A 13,728-nucleotide genomic window follows, 5' to 3' on the forward strand; every position below is an offset into this window, starting at 1 on the left:
ATAAATAAACATAATTTTTTTTAAGTCAGGATCATAAAGGGATGAAAACCTGTATGCTTTTATTTAATAAAAAAAAAAATTGAGGGCACCTGGGTGGGTCAGTCAGTTAAGTGAATAACCTTGATTTCGGCTCAGGTCATGGGACCTGAATCCACAGGTCATGGGTTCGAGCCCCACATCGGGCTCTGCGCTGACAGTGTGGAGCCTGCTTGGGATTCTCTCTCTTTCCCTCTCTTTCTGTCCCTCCCCTGTTCTCTCTCACTCTCTCTCAAAATGAATCAACTTTTAAAACTTATTCTACCTGCTTCCCCATCTAATAATTAATGTCAATTATAGGATGAATTTGGATGACTTTTTAAACCTTGCTAATCAGCTGATCTGATGAATCCAGTTTTCCTCACAGTTGGGATGGGGAATGGTCTCTGGGCCTTTCTCCATTTGGGATATATACTGATACTAATTAAGACAAAATCAAATCCACAAACAGGTAGGCTTTTGTCTTTTTTCTTGAGAATAATTTAGTTCTCATTTTCTAGCAACCAGATTTCTCAGCAGTCCTCAACTGTATCACCAACTCATAACACATTTGTGTTTTTAAGAGTCTTAAAAATAACACCAATTTTTAATTGATCTTTTGCTTTATGTGTTGATCAATCTGCTTGCTTGCGTATGTATGTATGTATGTACGTACGTATGAATTTTCTGTATCGTACTTAACAAAAATGGAGAGTTGATGAGGAATGTGGAGAGAGTACGACAAAAATCTCAAAACTGATTTTCCTCTAGATTTTTTCTTTCCTGTTTTTTTTTAACATTGATCCACTCAGGCGAGACAAAAATATTTTATTTATTTTTTTAATGTTTGTTTATCTTTGAGAGAGAGAAAGAGACAGAGGGTGTGCGTGAGAGCACAAGTGGGGCAGGGGCAGAGGATCCAAAGCAGGCTTCTGCGCTGATGACAGCGACCCTAACACAGGGCTCCATCCCACGAACCACAAGACCACGACCTGACACCAAGTCAGACGCTCAACCGAAGGAGCCACCCAGGTGCTCTGAGACAAGGGTATTTTAAACTGGCACTACTTCTTCGAAGAACTCTTGAACCTTAGCATACGTCTAAGTATTAGCCAAAATTTCCCATTTTAACTTATTTAAAGGTAGAATTAAAATTACTAAATAAGTACCCAGGTCTTACTGAAAACAGTATTAGGATTAGGAGCTCAAACTTAACAATCTTAGATTGGTAAACTTAGCTTGATATTGATCTTTAAACTCCTTCTCTTTTCATATGATTTCAGACGTCTAGAAAAGTTCCAAGAATTATACACAATATTCCCAGGTACCCTTTCCCCAGATTATCTGAATAGTAACATTTTTACTACATTGATTTTTGTCTTTTTTCCCAAGGCTCTTTATTTACTGATAGTCATACTTATGATCTGTGTTTACAGAGGGCTTTAGGAAGTTCAAGATTTATAATTTTTTTTTTACTTGGTAGTTATTTTGCTCAAATGCTATTTTTATGCCTCAGATGCTCCTGTTTGCTTCACCGGCTTTGCCTGTGGGATTTCTCAAAAACGCACTGTGATTCATAACGCTAACACCAATCCTTCTTGACATCAAGTATATTATGTTCTCTGCCGTGGGCCCGCCATGTTCGGCACTGTTATGTCAGTGAGCTTACACCGTTTATCAGCTGATCTTGATAGGGCTCATCTGAGTGCTTTATCTCCAGGTACAGCTTAGGAGCTCGGGCTGTACAGTCAGACCACTTGGATGTGACTTCTGGCTAAAAAGATTCTGACTGAAGGAAGGTAGATTAGTTTTAAACATCAGGTTTAGGAACTTCGTACTGAGCAATGAGGCAGCCAGGATGAAGAGGGGTTCTGATCTGCTTTACATGGGAAGCCTATGGGCCATCTCATCATTCACGCATTTTCCTCTCTTCCAGCCATTTTGACCCCAAAGAAAACACTTTGTTTTATTCCCTCACTGGTTACCTCTATTGTTTAATCTTAGCTTAGAAGTCACTTCCTCTGGAAAGACTTCCTTGACTAGCTCAGACTATAAATGATTTTTATTTGGACTGTAAAGTTTCTCTTTTTCTTGGATCCTGATGGCAAACAGGCTCAGTGACACTGAGATCTATTATACCAAAAGTGCACCTTTAGTACAGATAACGAATTCCTCTAATTTGCTTTGGCAAAGATGGAGGTTCTCTGTTTAAATTTTCTTCCACTTTGTTCAAAGTATATGTAAACTGAAGTGCTAGTTATCTTAAAGTTTTCTACTTTCTACTCATGTAAAAAATTTTATAGGACACACTGAACTTTCCAAAGCCAAAAAAAAGTCCTGATGTTGGAATCAATGGTTTGATAAGCAAATTAGATATTCAAAGGAAACATTACATACCTCTAGGAACAAAATTATGGAATCAGATAAAATAAGTCTATACAAGTAAGTGATTTATTGAAGAAGAAAATGTTCTGAAATTCAACTCCGAAAGGTCTTTTGGGATAGCTGCATAAATGAATAATTTAAGTCTCTTCTAACTGGAAACCCAAATTCCACTCAGGCTAGCTACGATATTAATACAATATTCTCGCCTTCATTTCCTAAACTCTTATTTCCTATCACAACCCCACACTTCATTCAAAATTATTATATTTCATGAAGTGAATAAAATACTGGAGGTGTTCTGGATACTGACTGAGAAATCTTCTGGCGTTTTCTCTAACCACCGTGGTGACTGTGCTGGGTTCCGATCCAGGGGACAGAATGCCAATACAGCCCCCGCAGGTCAGACCAAGTCGGTGTCCATTCTAATCTAGAGCCTGGGCCTCCCTAACTCATAAGGCAGAGCCACAGGTTCATGCTTAGTAAAGAAAATGAAAGCTAAAATAGCAGCAGAGGAAGAGTTACTTGAGAGTGAGGGCAAAAGAGAAAACCACAGGCCAAACCTTCTAGTAAAGGGGGTGAAAAATTACAACTTAGAGGAATCAGCTACTACTACTATTGACAAGGAAAATAGCAACAGTAAAAAAAAAAAAAATACTACTTTTATTGGAGGCTTATTATATACCAGGTACTTCCTTAAATTATTTAAGAAATACATTATATAATATTTGTAGCCAAGTATACGCTAGATATTATCATCCTTATGTTATACATGAGGAAATTAAGTCTCAGGCAAGGTTGATAAGTTGCCCAAGATCATATAACTAGAGAAAGCTAGTGCTAGGATTTGAACCCACACCTTCTAACTCTGAATCTCAGTCTCTTCACCTCTAAAAAACCTGCTTTTTCCTTGATAAAGTAGCCTTCCAAGAAACAAATGAGGAAGCCCAAAAGCCACAGAATAAGAGAGACATAGGATAGTCCAGAGTTACCAAGAGTCAAGGAAAAATCCAGAAAGATCCTAGAGAATATTGTTGGGTTTGGCTCCATGAAAAGTGCACAGTATCCACAGCTGTAGGAGTAACATCCAAATTTCATAGGATTAAGAAGCGGTTAGACCAAAGGAAAATGTAGTAGACAAGTGCAGGTTATCAAGAAAACTGGAAGCAGGGAAATGGAGAATGAAACGTGTCAACTCAAGACGGAAAACAATGAAAACACTCGGGAGAGAGCACATGTAAAGACACCACAAATGGCTCACCTGACTCAACCTCCCACAAGAAGTTCCTGGGGGAAACAGTTTCACCTTCCCCACTTCCTAGCTCCGTCACCAACAGGTCCGACTCCCCAGAAACACTCTCCTCCGGTTTGCTTTTCTTAAACCTCCAACTTTTCCTTCAGCACATGGCTCAAAGGTCACATCCATGGTGAAGACATTACTGATCTGTACTCCCAAGAACAACTTCCACTGTTACTCCTGAGGCAATTAGCCTCCAATTTTGTAACAACAGCTGTCTCCCTCAAAAGTTATCTTCCTACATTCAGGTTCCGTGTCAAAATACCTTTGAGACCCCAGCTTTTAACATCATGCCTGGCATATTCCTCTGAAACTACAGTATCCTAAACTGATCACAATGATCAAGCTCCAGACCAGAAATATTTTTAACGTCGCTGAACAGAGAATCAGTGAATATGATTACTCCACTATTAAATAGTAGAGCTCTTATTTGTACAAGGACTCAGTAGAGATGTTCAACTAAAAGCTTTCCTATTGGATTGGCACAATGAAATTTATTTCAATTGTAAATCAGCATGCTCCCTCGAAACACCTTTTTATATTAGATACTAAAAATTAGCAGTTCTGGCTCAAAAAAATAAAATAAATATGCTCTTCAAGAGCTAAAATCATTGTCTTTTGTTTTCCTACAAAAAGATATTCAACTGGAATTCATTTTAAAATGTAACCCCATCTTTTAGAATGTCTGTCACAGTCTTAATTAGGAGAACACTGTCCCCTTTGGGAACTAAGCCAATGGGAATCAAATCCCAAGAGCAAACCAATGAAAAATGTCTTTGTTTCTCTTGATTATATGAGATAATGGTCTCAAATGAAAAGAATTCTATTCCCGTCCATCAAAGCTAGGATTCACAGAAAGCAAATCTCCCTTGACCCTGAACGGAGACAGGAAAGATTGAGTGCACTACCTCATGCTTAGCTCTCCAAACTAGCAAAGGGACCCACTTAAGATATTACTGATCAACTTTTGAGCCAATACAATATCCTGTTACAGATTTAACATCCTAGAGGCCATCTTTTTTTCCCCCTTAATCACTGTTCATTGCTTCCATCACAAGAACTTTCTCATGGACATGTTGCTGACCACAGTTTTTCTGGTTGTGATGATACACTACATCGCGGGAATATGGCAAACACAAGTGAGCATAAAACAGACCCCTGGTTGAAGGTGTGGTCCCATGTGAGGATCTCAGGAGTTCTCGTATGAAAATTCCTTTCCTAAAATCTGGTTCCTAACATTTAAGGCATCAATTTAAAGATACCCGTAATAAATAGATCTACTGGGATTCATTTAAAATTTACCCTTCTTGAAGACTGCCCTTTGCCTAGAGACTAATTGGCAATTCTGATTGCTTCTTGTTTCCCAAACAAAATGTCATTTATCCCATTGACCACAGGGAGAAAATGTTCACTTGCCAGGATGTACAACTTAAGTGGAAATGCGAAACACGTGACAGATTGACACTGACCAAAAAGAAACAGTACAGCTACAGAAGAAACAGTACACCTAGAATAAGCTTTTTGATTCATTTTGATAACTCAAATTATAAACAAGGGTCACTGCCCAGATAAATGATTTCTATAAAAACAGAGATTCTTATATGAATATAATCTTGAAATGAGTTTCTATCGCATAAAAAGAGGTTTCAATGTCCCAGTTATATTCCAAAGACCCGCTAGAAAGAAACAGAGTCCCTGGCAGAACAGGGAAAGACGGCAGTCTCTGAATAATAAGAGAACTTAAACAATGTTGACAGTGAATTTGACAAAAGATATTTTTTCTTTGAATTCAAATAGAAGCCCCTGGACCCCAGGGCTCCACTGTACCTTGGATGCTATGTTTACAAGAAGCAGTACAACGGCAACACACTTACCCACTTTGACAGAAAAGATGTGGACTTTTTTCTAAGGAAAGAGGAAGATGGGCAGAGATCGTAGACAGAGTAAGAACTGTAGTCGGAAGGGCAGTTAAAATGGGGAAACATGAAAGGGAGAAAAAGTCTGAGAGCCCTGGTTCAGAGAGGTTTAGGGACTATCATCCCTGTCAGCGCCATTGTGGAATATGCCCGAAGCCCCAAATTACAACAAGGAGTAAATGTTTGGACTTCTGTCTCAGTTCTGCTCTGAAAAGCATCTGAACTGGCTGGCTGTGAGAGGGAACTGAAGAGTGGGAGACATTTTCCTTCCTCCTTCTCCTGGATTTTTTATTCAGTTCTACAGCAGGTAGAGTCAAAGACAAAGACATCTCAGATTTAGGGGTCTAATGGCCAAATGGAAGAATAATCTACAAGAAACTCTGACAAATCATTCAAGGCAGGAGAGGGTGGGGGGAACAACTCATTTCTAGCCATGGTGTGTACAGACCATCGGTCCAAAAAGTCTTTCTATAAAGACGACAGGGCGAGTAATATCAAAATTTCAGTATCTAATCAAGATCCTGAATTTGAATAATTTTAGAGATTCTACTGAATTGGGCAACAATGTCCATATTTGGAAGCTTGAGACTCTATGGTGTTTTATAAAATGCTGAAAAATTATAGACAGGAAATCTGACAAAGCATTATATAACAAGACCATGTAGTCATTGCTCAGAATTCTCTATTCCTGAACCAGACTGTCTAAGGAAAGGTGGAAAGTTGATTCTTGAGATCATACAGAATAAATGAAAAACCACAGAAGTAATTTTAGAATCAACATTTTACTTGGTACTTATTACACACTGAAATTAGAACCTCAGTGCTTTGAAGAAACAGAACTAATTATTAGACCTTAAAATTTTCTGGTGTCTCATCTTTCTAATAAATAGAATATTATATGCCTAGACCTCAAAAAATTTTTAGCTATAGACCTTTCCTTCATATCAAAGTGGCCAAAACAAAGACACAGTAAAAGTTGAATTAATGTAGGGCGCCTGAAAGGCTCAGTCAGTTTAGTGCCCAACTCTTGATTTTGGCTCAGGTCATGATCCCAGAGTTGTGGGATCAAGCCCTGAGTTGGGCTCCACACTCAGCATACAGCATGCTTAAGATTCTCTCTCCCACACCCTCTACCCCTCCCCTGCTCACGCACTCTCTCTCTCTCTCAAATAAAAACTAAATAAATAAATAAAGTGAAACAATGGAAGTAACTACTTTTGACATCGATGTTATGATTTCAACATCCATAATGGGTCAGTGACAAAGGCTAGAAGCTTTTAAAGGTATCCCACCATGGTTTGAAGACTCAAGGATGACATCAGCACATTAACAATGCAAAGATTACACACAAGTTAAGAGCAGCGGGAAATTACTATAGCAGTAATCTTAGCAGCTGGTAGAAAATATATCCACAGGGACACTGTTAGAATGCACTAGGAAGCCTCAAATCTGACACTTTTCCAGGGGCACCTGAGTGGCTGAGTTGGTTAAGTGCCAACTTTGGCTCAAGTCATGATCTCACATTCATGGGTTGGAGCCCTGCGTCAGGCTCTGTGCTGACAGTTCAGAGCCTGGAGCTGCTTCAGATCCCGTGTCTCCCTCTCTCTCTGTTCCTCTCCTGCTAGCACTCTGTGTGTGTGTCTCTCTCTCTCAAAAAAAATATTTAAAAAAATTTTTTAATGTGACACTTTTGTAGTTTAAAAAAAAAATGACAGAGGAGAAAACATTCCTTCGGAATACGCCCGCAAGGACTAGATAACAGGTAACTATGGGCAAATATCACACTAACCCACTATGTGAAATAAAACACTTTGTTGACAAAAAGAAAACGAGAGTTCTCACCTTCTTTGCTTGGTGTAAGGGGATGTAAAGTATCACCTGCTGGGAATATTCTAGAGGAAAGAGCTAATTTGAGGAACTGCAAACTATGGCTCCTTCCTAGCCATATGGCCCAGGACAATGTGTTCCAGAGGGTGGTCCCACGTGTACATGACACTATTATTTATGAGGACACGAACAAGGTTATGTGTGCATACCTATGATCTTCTATTTGTGGCTGGTGATACTGATTTTCCACTTCTGGTAGCAGTTTTGTTTTTTTTTTTTAAGCTTATTTATTTTGAGAGAGAGAGAGAGACAGAGAAAGAGCAGGTGAGGGGGCACAGATAGGGGAGAGAGAGAATCCCACGCAGGCTCTGCAATGTCAGCTTGGAGCCCAACATGGGGCTTGATCTCACAAACCCCAAGATCATGACCTGAGCTGAAACCAAGAGTCCGATGCTTACCTGGCTGAGCCACCCAGGCATCCTGCAATGTTTGTTGGTGAAGGTATGTATTTGACATAAAAAGTGATTCTATTTAAGCAGCAATCAGAGTCCCTCCCCCAACCACAAGCAGTGAGTTGGGTGACTACTTTGGTGAAAGTTTGGAGATTTATACTTTGGCTTAATCTCCGCACTGAGGCAGACCAACCACAGGTGATACTGTGTGAGAAGAAGGATTAAGCGAACTGGGGAAAGAAATATCCAAGTCTCTTCCCCTACCCAGCTTTCAGGCAGCCATTCATGCTCCAGGCAGGAAGCTGGAGAAGTCTTCTTTAAAAATACGACAACCCAAGAGGAAAAACAAAGATCCAGAACACCAGACGGTCCCCAGTTAAAAAGCTGGTCAAATGACCCTGTATACTGAAGTTAACAAGACCCACTCGTGCATCCAAATCAGCTGTTTATCCTCATGCTTTTAAATATGGAAAAACACCCAAAGATTATCAGACATCTGAGAAAGACTTCAAAACTAAAAGACAAGAGACAAAAACAAACCACCAAACAAAAAACAATGTACCTTGAAGGAAACAGATTCTATAAAGAAAAAACTTTCAACAAGTTTTAAAAAACTAATAACTTCAGAGAGAAATAAAAAGATACGATATAAATCAGGAACTACAACATGATGTTATAAAAAGAAACACACAGGGAAATTTTTTTAAACATTTTCTTTTTAAAAAATTTTTTTAATGTTAGTTTATTTTTGAGAGAGAGAGAGAGAGTTGGGGAGGGGTAGAGAGAGAGGGAGACACAGAATCTGAAAGCAGGCTCCAGGCTCTGGGCTGTCAGCACAGAGACCAACGCGGGGCTCAAACTCATAAACTGCAAGATCATGACCTGAGCTGAAGTCAAATGCTTCACTGACTGAGCCACCCAGACGCCCGCAGGAAAATCTTCAGAAAGTTTCTCTCTGGTGCCAGCACTCTACCTGCCCATCCCGCATCTAGCTCCTGAAAAGAATTTAACCTTAATCTATCATTTAGGAAAAGACATCCCTTTCCCTAGCTACCTTTTTATAATTGTAAGAGCAACATTTGCTAAAGGTTCTCCTTGATACTAAGAAATTACAGGCAAATCTCAAGTCTCAAGAGAGTGCTTGATGTGCTCTTTTTCATTTAATTTCTCACTACTCTTTGGAAGAAATGACAGGCCAAGGTGTTCACAATCCACACTACAGAACTATTAACCAGCATGAATAGCATGATCTCGTCAGTATCTTCCCAAAACAAGCCAAGTGTCCTGACTATGAATAAGCTCTATAGTAAACGTCTGACGATGAATTCATTCCCAATTCTTTACATGGGATGAGTCAGATCTCCAGGCTTTTAAGATCATTTCATTTTCATTCAACAGTATTTTTTCAGTCACCGTAATACTCAGACCTTTCCTAAAACATCACAAAGGTGAAATCCTTGCCTGCGAGATACAGGCAACCCCTCCACCAAGTACCCCTTACTGTGAGCCGATTATATGAAACTATGATCGCTGAGATTTCAATATGAAAGAAATACGGTGTTGTGATAAAGAGTCAGAGACAGAGAAGAGAGGGAGGAGGGGCAAGTCAGAAACCGATGTCTTCTTTTTGAGTTAAGAGGCTCTTTCAGAATAAGGATTTATGTAGTTTCACTCCTTTCCTTTGTATCCCTAGAGCCCCGCACTGAAAGAATCTGCCACATCCAAGAAAGGCTTAAGAAATATTTGCCGAATTAACCTGAGACCGGAACCGCCTCAGTCTTAGCACCCACAGGGCCAGAAACTGTGGTCTAAGTCCCCTGTGGACACAGATGCGTGGGACAGTCACCACAAGCGAAGGCGCGGCACTTGCTCCACGCCCGGCAGCTCCTTACCTGTTGCTGCACCGGCACCTGCTGTACCACCTGCGTCGGCACTGCTGCTTGACTAGCCACGGATGTCTGTAAAGTCACTGTCGACCCTGTGTCCGACCCGGTCTCTGATGTCTGCATGATGGTCTCTGAAATACAGTATCAGAACAGAAGTAAAGCGGTAAGTGCTCTCCTTGCATAACTAGCTACATTACATTTGTTCTAAAATTCCTATTACTTAGGGGTGCCTGGGCGGCTCAGTCCCTTGAGCTTCCGACTGTGGCTCAGGGCATGGTCTCGTGGTTCACGAGTTTGAACCCCGCGTCGGGCCCTGTGCTGACAGCTCAGAGCCTGGAGCCTGCTTCGGATTCTGTGTCTCCCTCTCTCTCTGTCCCTCCCCTGCTCATGTTCTGTCTCTCTTTCTCTCTCAAAAATAAACATTAGGGGAAAAAACCTATACTCAGAGTAACTTTCAACTCTCAGAGTACTTCATACCCCAACATACCGTTCTTACACAACATACTGATATTCTAGGCAGCTTTATAGTCATTCCGATCACTTTTTAAGTCGATACAGAAAATTACCAATTCACATTTTTTTAAAAAATCCCCATTAACACTTCTTATTTTGAGGCTATAAAAGTTGAATTTCATTGAAATGTACCTTCCTTAGGTTTCATCTGTTATAAATTGTTTCACTTAAACTGTAGACCAAAATTATTTCAGGATACTCAATTTTCAGAACATAAACACTAGCTGGATGCAAATATGTCATAAAATTTTATTTTCTAGACACTTTTAGAGGCCATTGGGATGTCACCGAAGGTGTACAATTCAGAATAAATTATTTCTAACATCCTTTCCTACTTTCAAACTTACTGTGCAGTGATCTAAAAAAGAATAATAATCATGTATATCCAGAAACTTAACCATGGGATCAAGCTCACTAATTCGCTCTGCCTGTGGTATACTGTATGGAAATCAACCTTGATTTTACACAGAGATAGCCAATCGTCAACAACATTTAGTGTTTTGGACACGGGGAGGGCGTCTATTATGTAAATGAGACTGGTAAGACAGACACAAAAGTTTACCTTCTCTCTTTCGTAGTTCAACGTGGCATGTTTTTTAAGTTCGTATGTGCCTGATCTATCTACACAGGTTAGATTTTGCAACGTGTAATATAAGAGGTATGGTGTCTAAGACCATTGAGCAGGGACCAGAATTCTAATTTTCTTTCCTGGGGGCTCAGGAAAACAATATTTAACTCATAGGTTAAGAAGAATACTGCACTGTGGTTTAAATCTGTGAACAGTGGGGCGAACAGTAATTTTCCCTAAGAAAATTTGAAAACAGTATCCAGTTCTTACAAGTGGAAATTAAGCCCCTTGCCATCTTTTGTCACAGCGTGCCCTCTTCCAAGGTTTCCCCAAACCTTTTCTGTCATCCCATTCAATTTTAGAAACAGACCTCTGAAGACATCTAATCTACTCTTCTTATTTCATAAATGAGGAAACGAAAAACCAGAAAGGTTAAGAGACTCGCTCAAGGTGACAGGAACAGATGTGAGGCTAGGCCTTTTTGCTTTGAATCTGTGCTTATTTTTCTTTTCTAGACCTTGACACTGGCATCTCTTTAGGTGATTTGCTTATTCTTTTGTTAGTCAAAGCCCTCAATCAGCACAATAAACCTTACCAAGTGCAAAAGATACAGCAATGACGGCTAACACTGATTAAATGCCCAATATATGTTACGGACCCTTTCTAATGCTCCACATGTTAATTTATAAGTAAATTAATCCCTGTAACAGCCAGGTGTGATTGGTAGGATTATAATCTCCATTTACAGATGAGGGACCTCACGCATATAGAGTGAAGGTGGTTAGGAGCTTAAAAAACAAAAGCAAAGTGAATCAGACTGTGGCTACCACCTCATTTACTTGGGTCAGCTATTAAGGCTCAAGTCCAAGAAGTTGACAATTTGTGGGAAGTCTCCCAATTACCCAAAAGAAGCTGAAAGTTCAGATTTTTATGTGAAATCTCCCAAATGGTGGCTCTTTTTTAAAAGTGTTGTATTAATCTCCAAGCAAACACACACGCGCATGCACAACCACACGCACACACAAACACACTCACATCCCTTTGGGCTAGCATTAAGACCATGGGTATGCCTGAAATTATTGGAGAATGACAGTATTCACTACATAAAGTTCTTGCCTAATTAAGATGACTAGACAACCCCTGGTTCTCAAAATTTGGGGAAGGGATACACATTAGGAATCCTATGTGTATCTCTCCCTTTATTCCGTCACAGAGGGGGAAAAAATACCCCCAAAAGGGAAAGCAAAAGCCAATGTCCTTTGATTCAGTCCATGCTTACAGACCACCAATGCCTTCTGTGCTATGGCAGAGGGTTGTTAGTGACAGGGGACATCTTTCTGCAGAGAATGGGGAATAAATCAGATGTTGCTTACCATCTTTAGTGAGGTTTGCTTAGCTTCTAATTCCAACCTAGGTGGAGGCCTCATTCTGTTTAGTATACAAATGAAAAAACAGAGTTGCCAATAATGGCCAATTGAGGGTGGGTGTTTCTTAGAGTGAACTCACTCACCCAAAAATCCCTCCTACTTCTCCCAGTGCTGGCTGGGACTTTTCTCAAGGCTTTCCTCATGTGTCCATACATTGCACACACCCATTTTAGTATATGACCCAACCTTGACATCTACTGTTTTAGACCTAACATATCCAACAATAAAAAGAATACAGATCTCTTTAAAGATTAAATATGTTTTTTAAGCAATTCCTATGAATTCTCAAGAAACCACATGAGAAAGCTTATCAGGAGATAAAGGGCATAGATATGAAAACTAGCTTCTCAAAGACTATATCAGACTCCCACAGATAGGCTTCAGCTCAGAGAGACTACAAATTAAAATTCTTAATTGCCAACATTTAAAAATCAGAAATTTGTGTTATAAAACAAATTTCTAGATACTTACAAAAAATGTGGAAATTTAGAATAGGTGAGCCTATATTATATGTTTTATAGGCAAATTATTTAAATGCACATACTTCTCCCTTGACTGGCCTCTATAGGCATTTGAGTTCTTCACACTTTCTGGGGTAACCAGAAATTCAGTCTTACCAATCCAGATTGAAAATGGAAAATTACTTTTTGGGTTTGAGATCATCTTAATAATATTTATATTCATTCACTTCTTTTATATAGAAATCTCCAGGTCTGACCACTTTACCAATAGAAATGTGTAACCAGATGACTAGAACTATTATTGCCCGCATTTTACAGATGAGTCACAGGGAGACTCAGAGATGTTAAGTCACTTAACCAAGGTCAAACAGCTGGAGTTAGAAAAGGAGGGTTTGGACATACCACTAAAGCTCACACAGTAAACGACTAGACCAAGTGGGGAGTCCTGAATTTCATAATAGACATTGCACAGATAGAAGTGAAGAGAGTAAAAGAAAAAAAACCCGCAAAGTGGGGAGATTTTCAGAATAAGAAAGAAGGAAAAAGGTCCCAACTACTTTATAGGAGCAACCTTTGCGGAACAGACTGGGGAAAAAAGATGGATAGAAAATGATGGCTTTATAACTTAGACATAGAAAGTCATGGTGAGCTTTCCATCCAGCCTCTGGCTCCACGCATACGCCACATCAAAACTGGAACATCAAGCCCAATCCAGGACAACAAAGAGCCACCCCAGAACACCTTCTGTTTACTCCCCAGTTGCTGTACCTCATCCCGTCTCACTGGCCCTTGGACTGTAGGTTCCTGGCAACTGATAAGGACTTAGTCTCTCCATCTTTCCATGAAAGACACAACTTCATTCTCCTTTAATTTCATTGTCTTCCTCGGTTTTGAGGAAGAGGCTTTCTTTGCCAACGTCTCATGGCTTGAGATGGTCTTGATCACATCCCTGGCAGAGGTTGGCTAAAAAACTCAAGAGCATCT

At 39.8% G+C, this 13,728-nt stretch overlaps 1 protein-coding gene across 8 annotated transcripts in view; it reads right to left on the minus strand.

The window, feature by feature from the left end:
* Nucleotides 1-13,728, minus strand: part of RFX3 (regulatory factor X3) — a 250,388-nt gene that overhangs the window by 147,830 nt on the left and 88,830 nt on the right. For all 8 annotated transcript variants that reach the window (XM_077759440.1, XM_077759435.1, XM_077759433.1 and 5 more), the window contains one exon: nt 9,782-9,906. In XM_077759440.1, the coding sequence (XP_077615566.1) occupies nt 9,782-9,906 (125 nt within the window). The remainder of the gene's footprint in view (nt 1-9,781; nt 9,907-13,728) is intronic.

Source organism: Crocuta crocuta, unplaced genomic scaffold (assembly GCF_008692635.1).
Source record: "Crocuta crocuta isolate KB4526 unplaced genomic scaffold, BGI_CrCroc_1.0 scaffold41, whole genome shotgun sequence".
NCBI classification, from domain to species: domain Eukaryota; kingdom Metazoa; phylum Chordata; class Mammalia; order Carnivora; family Hyaenidae; genus Crocuta; species Crocuta crocuta.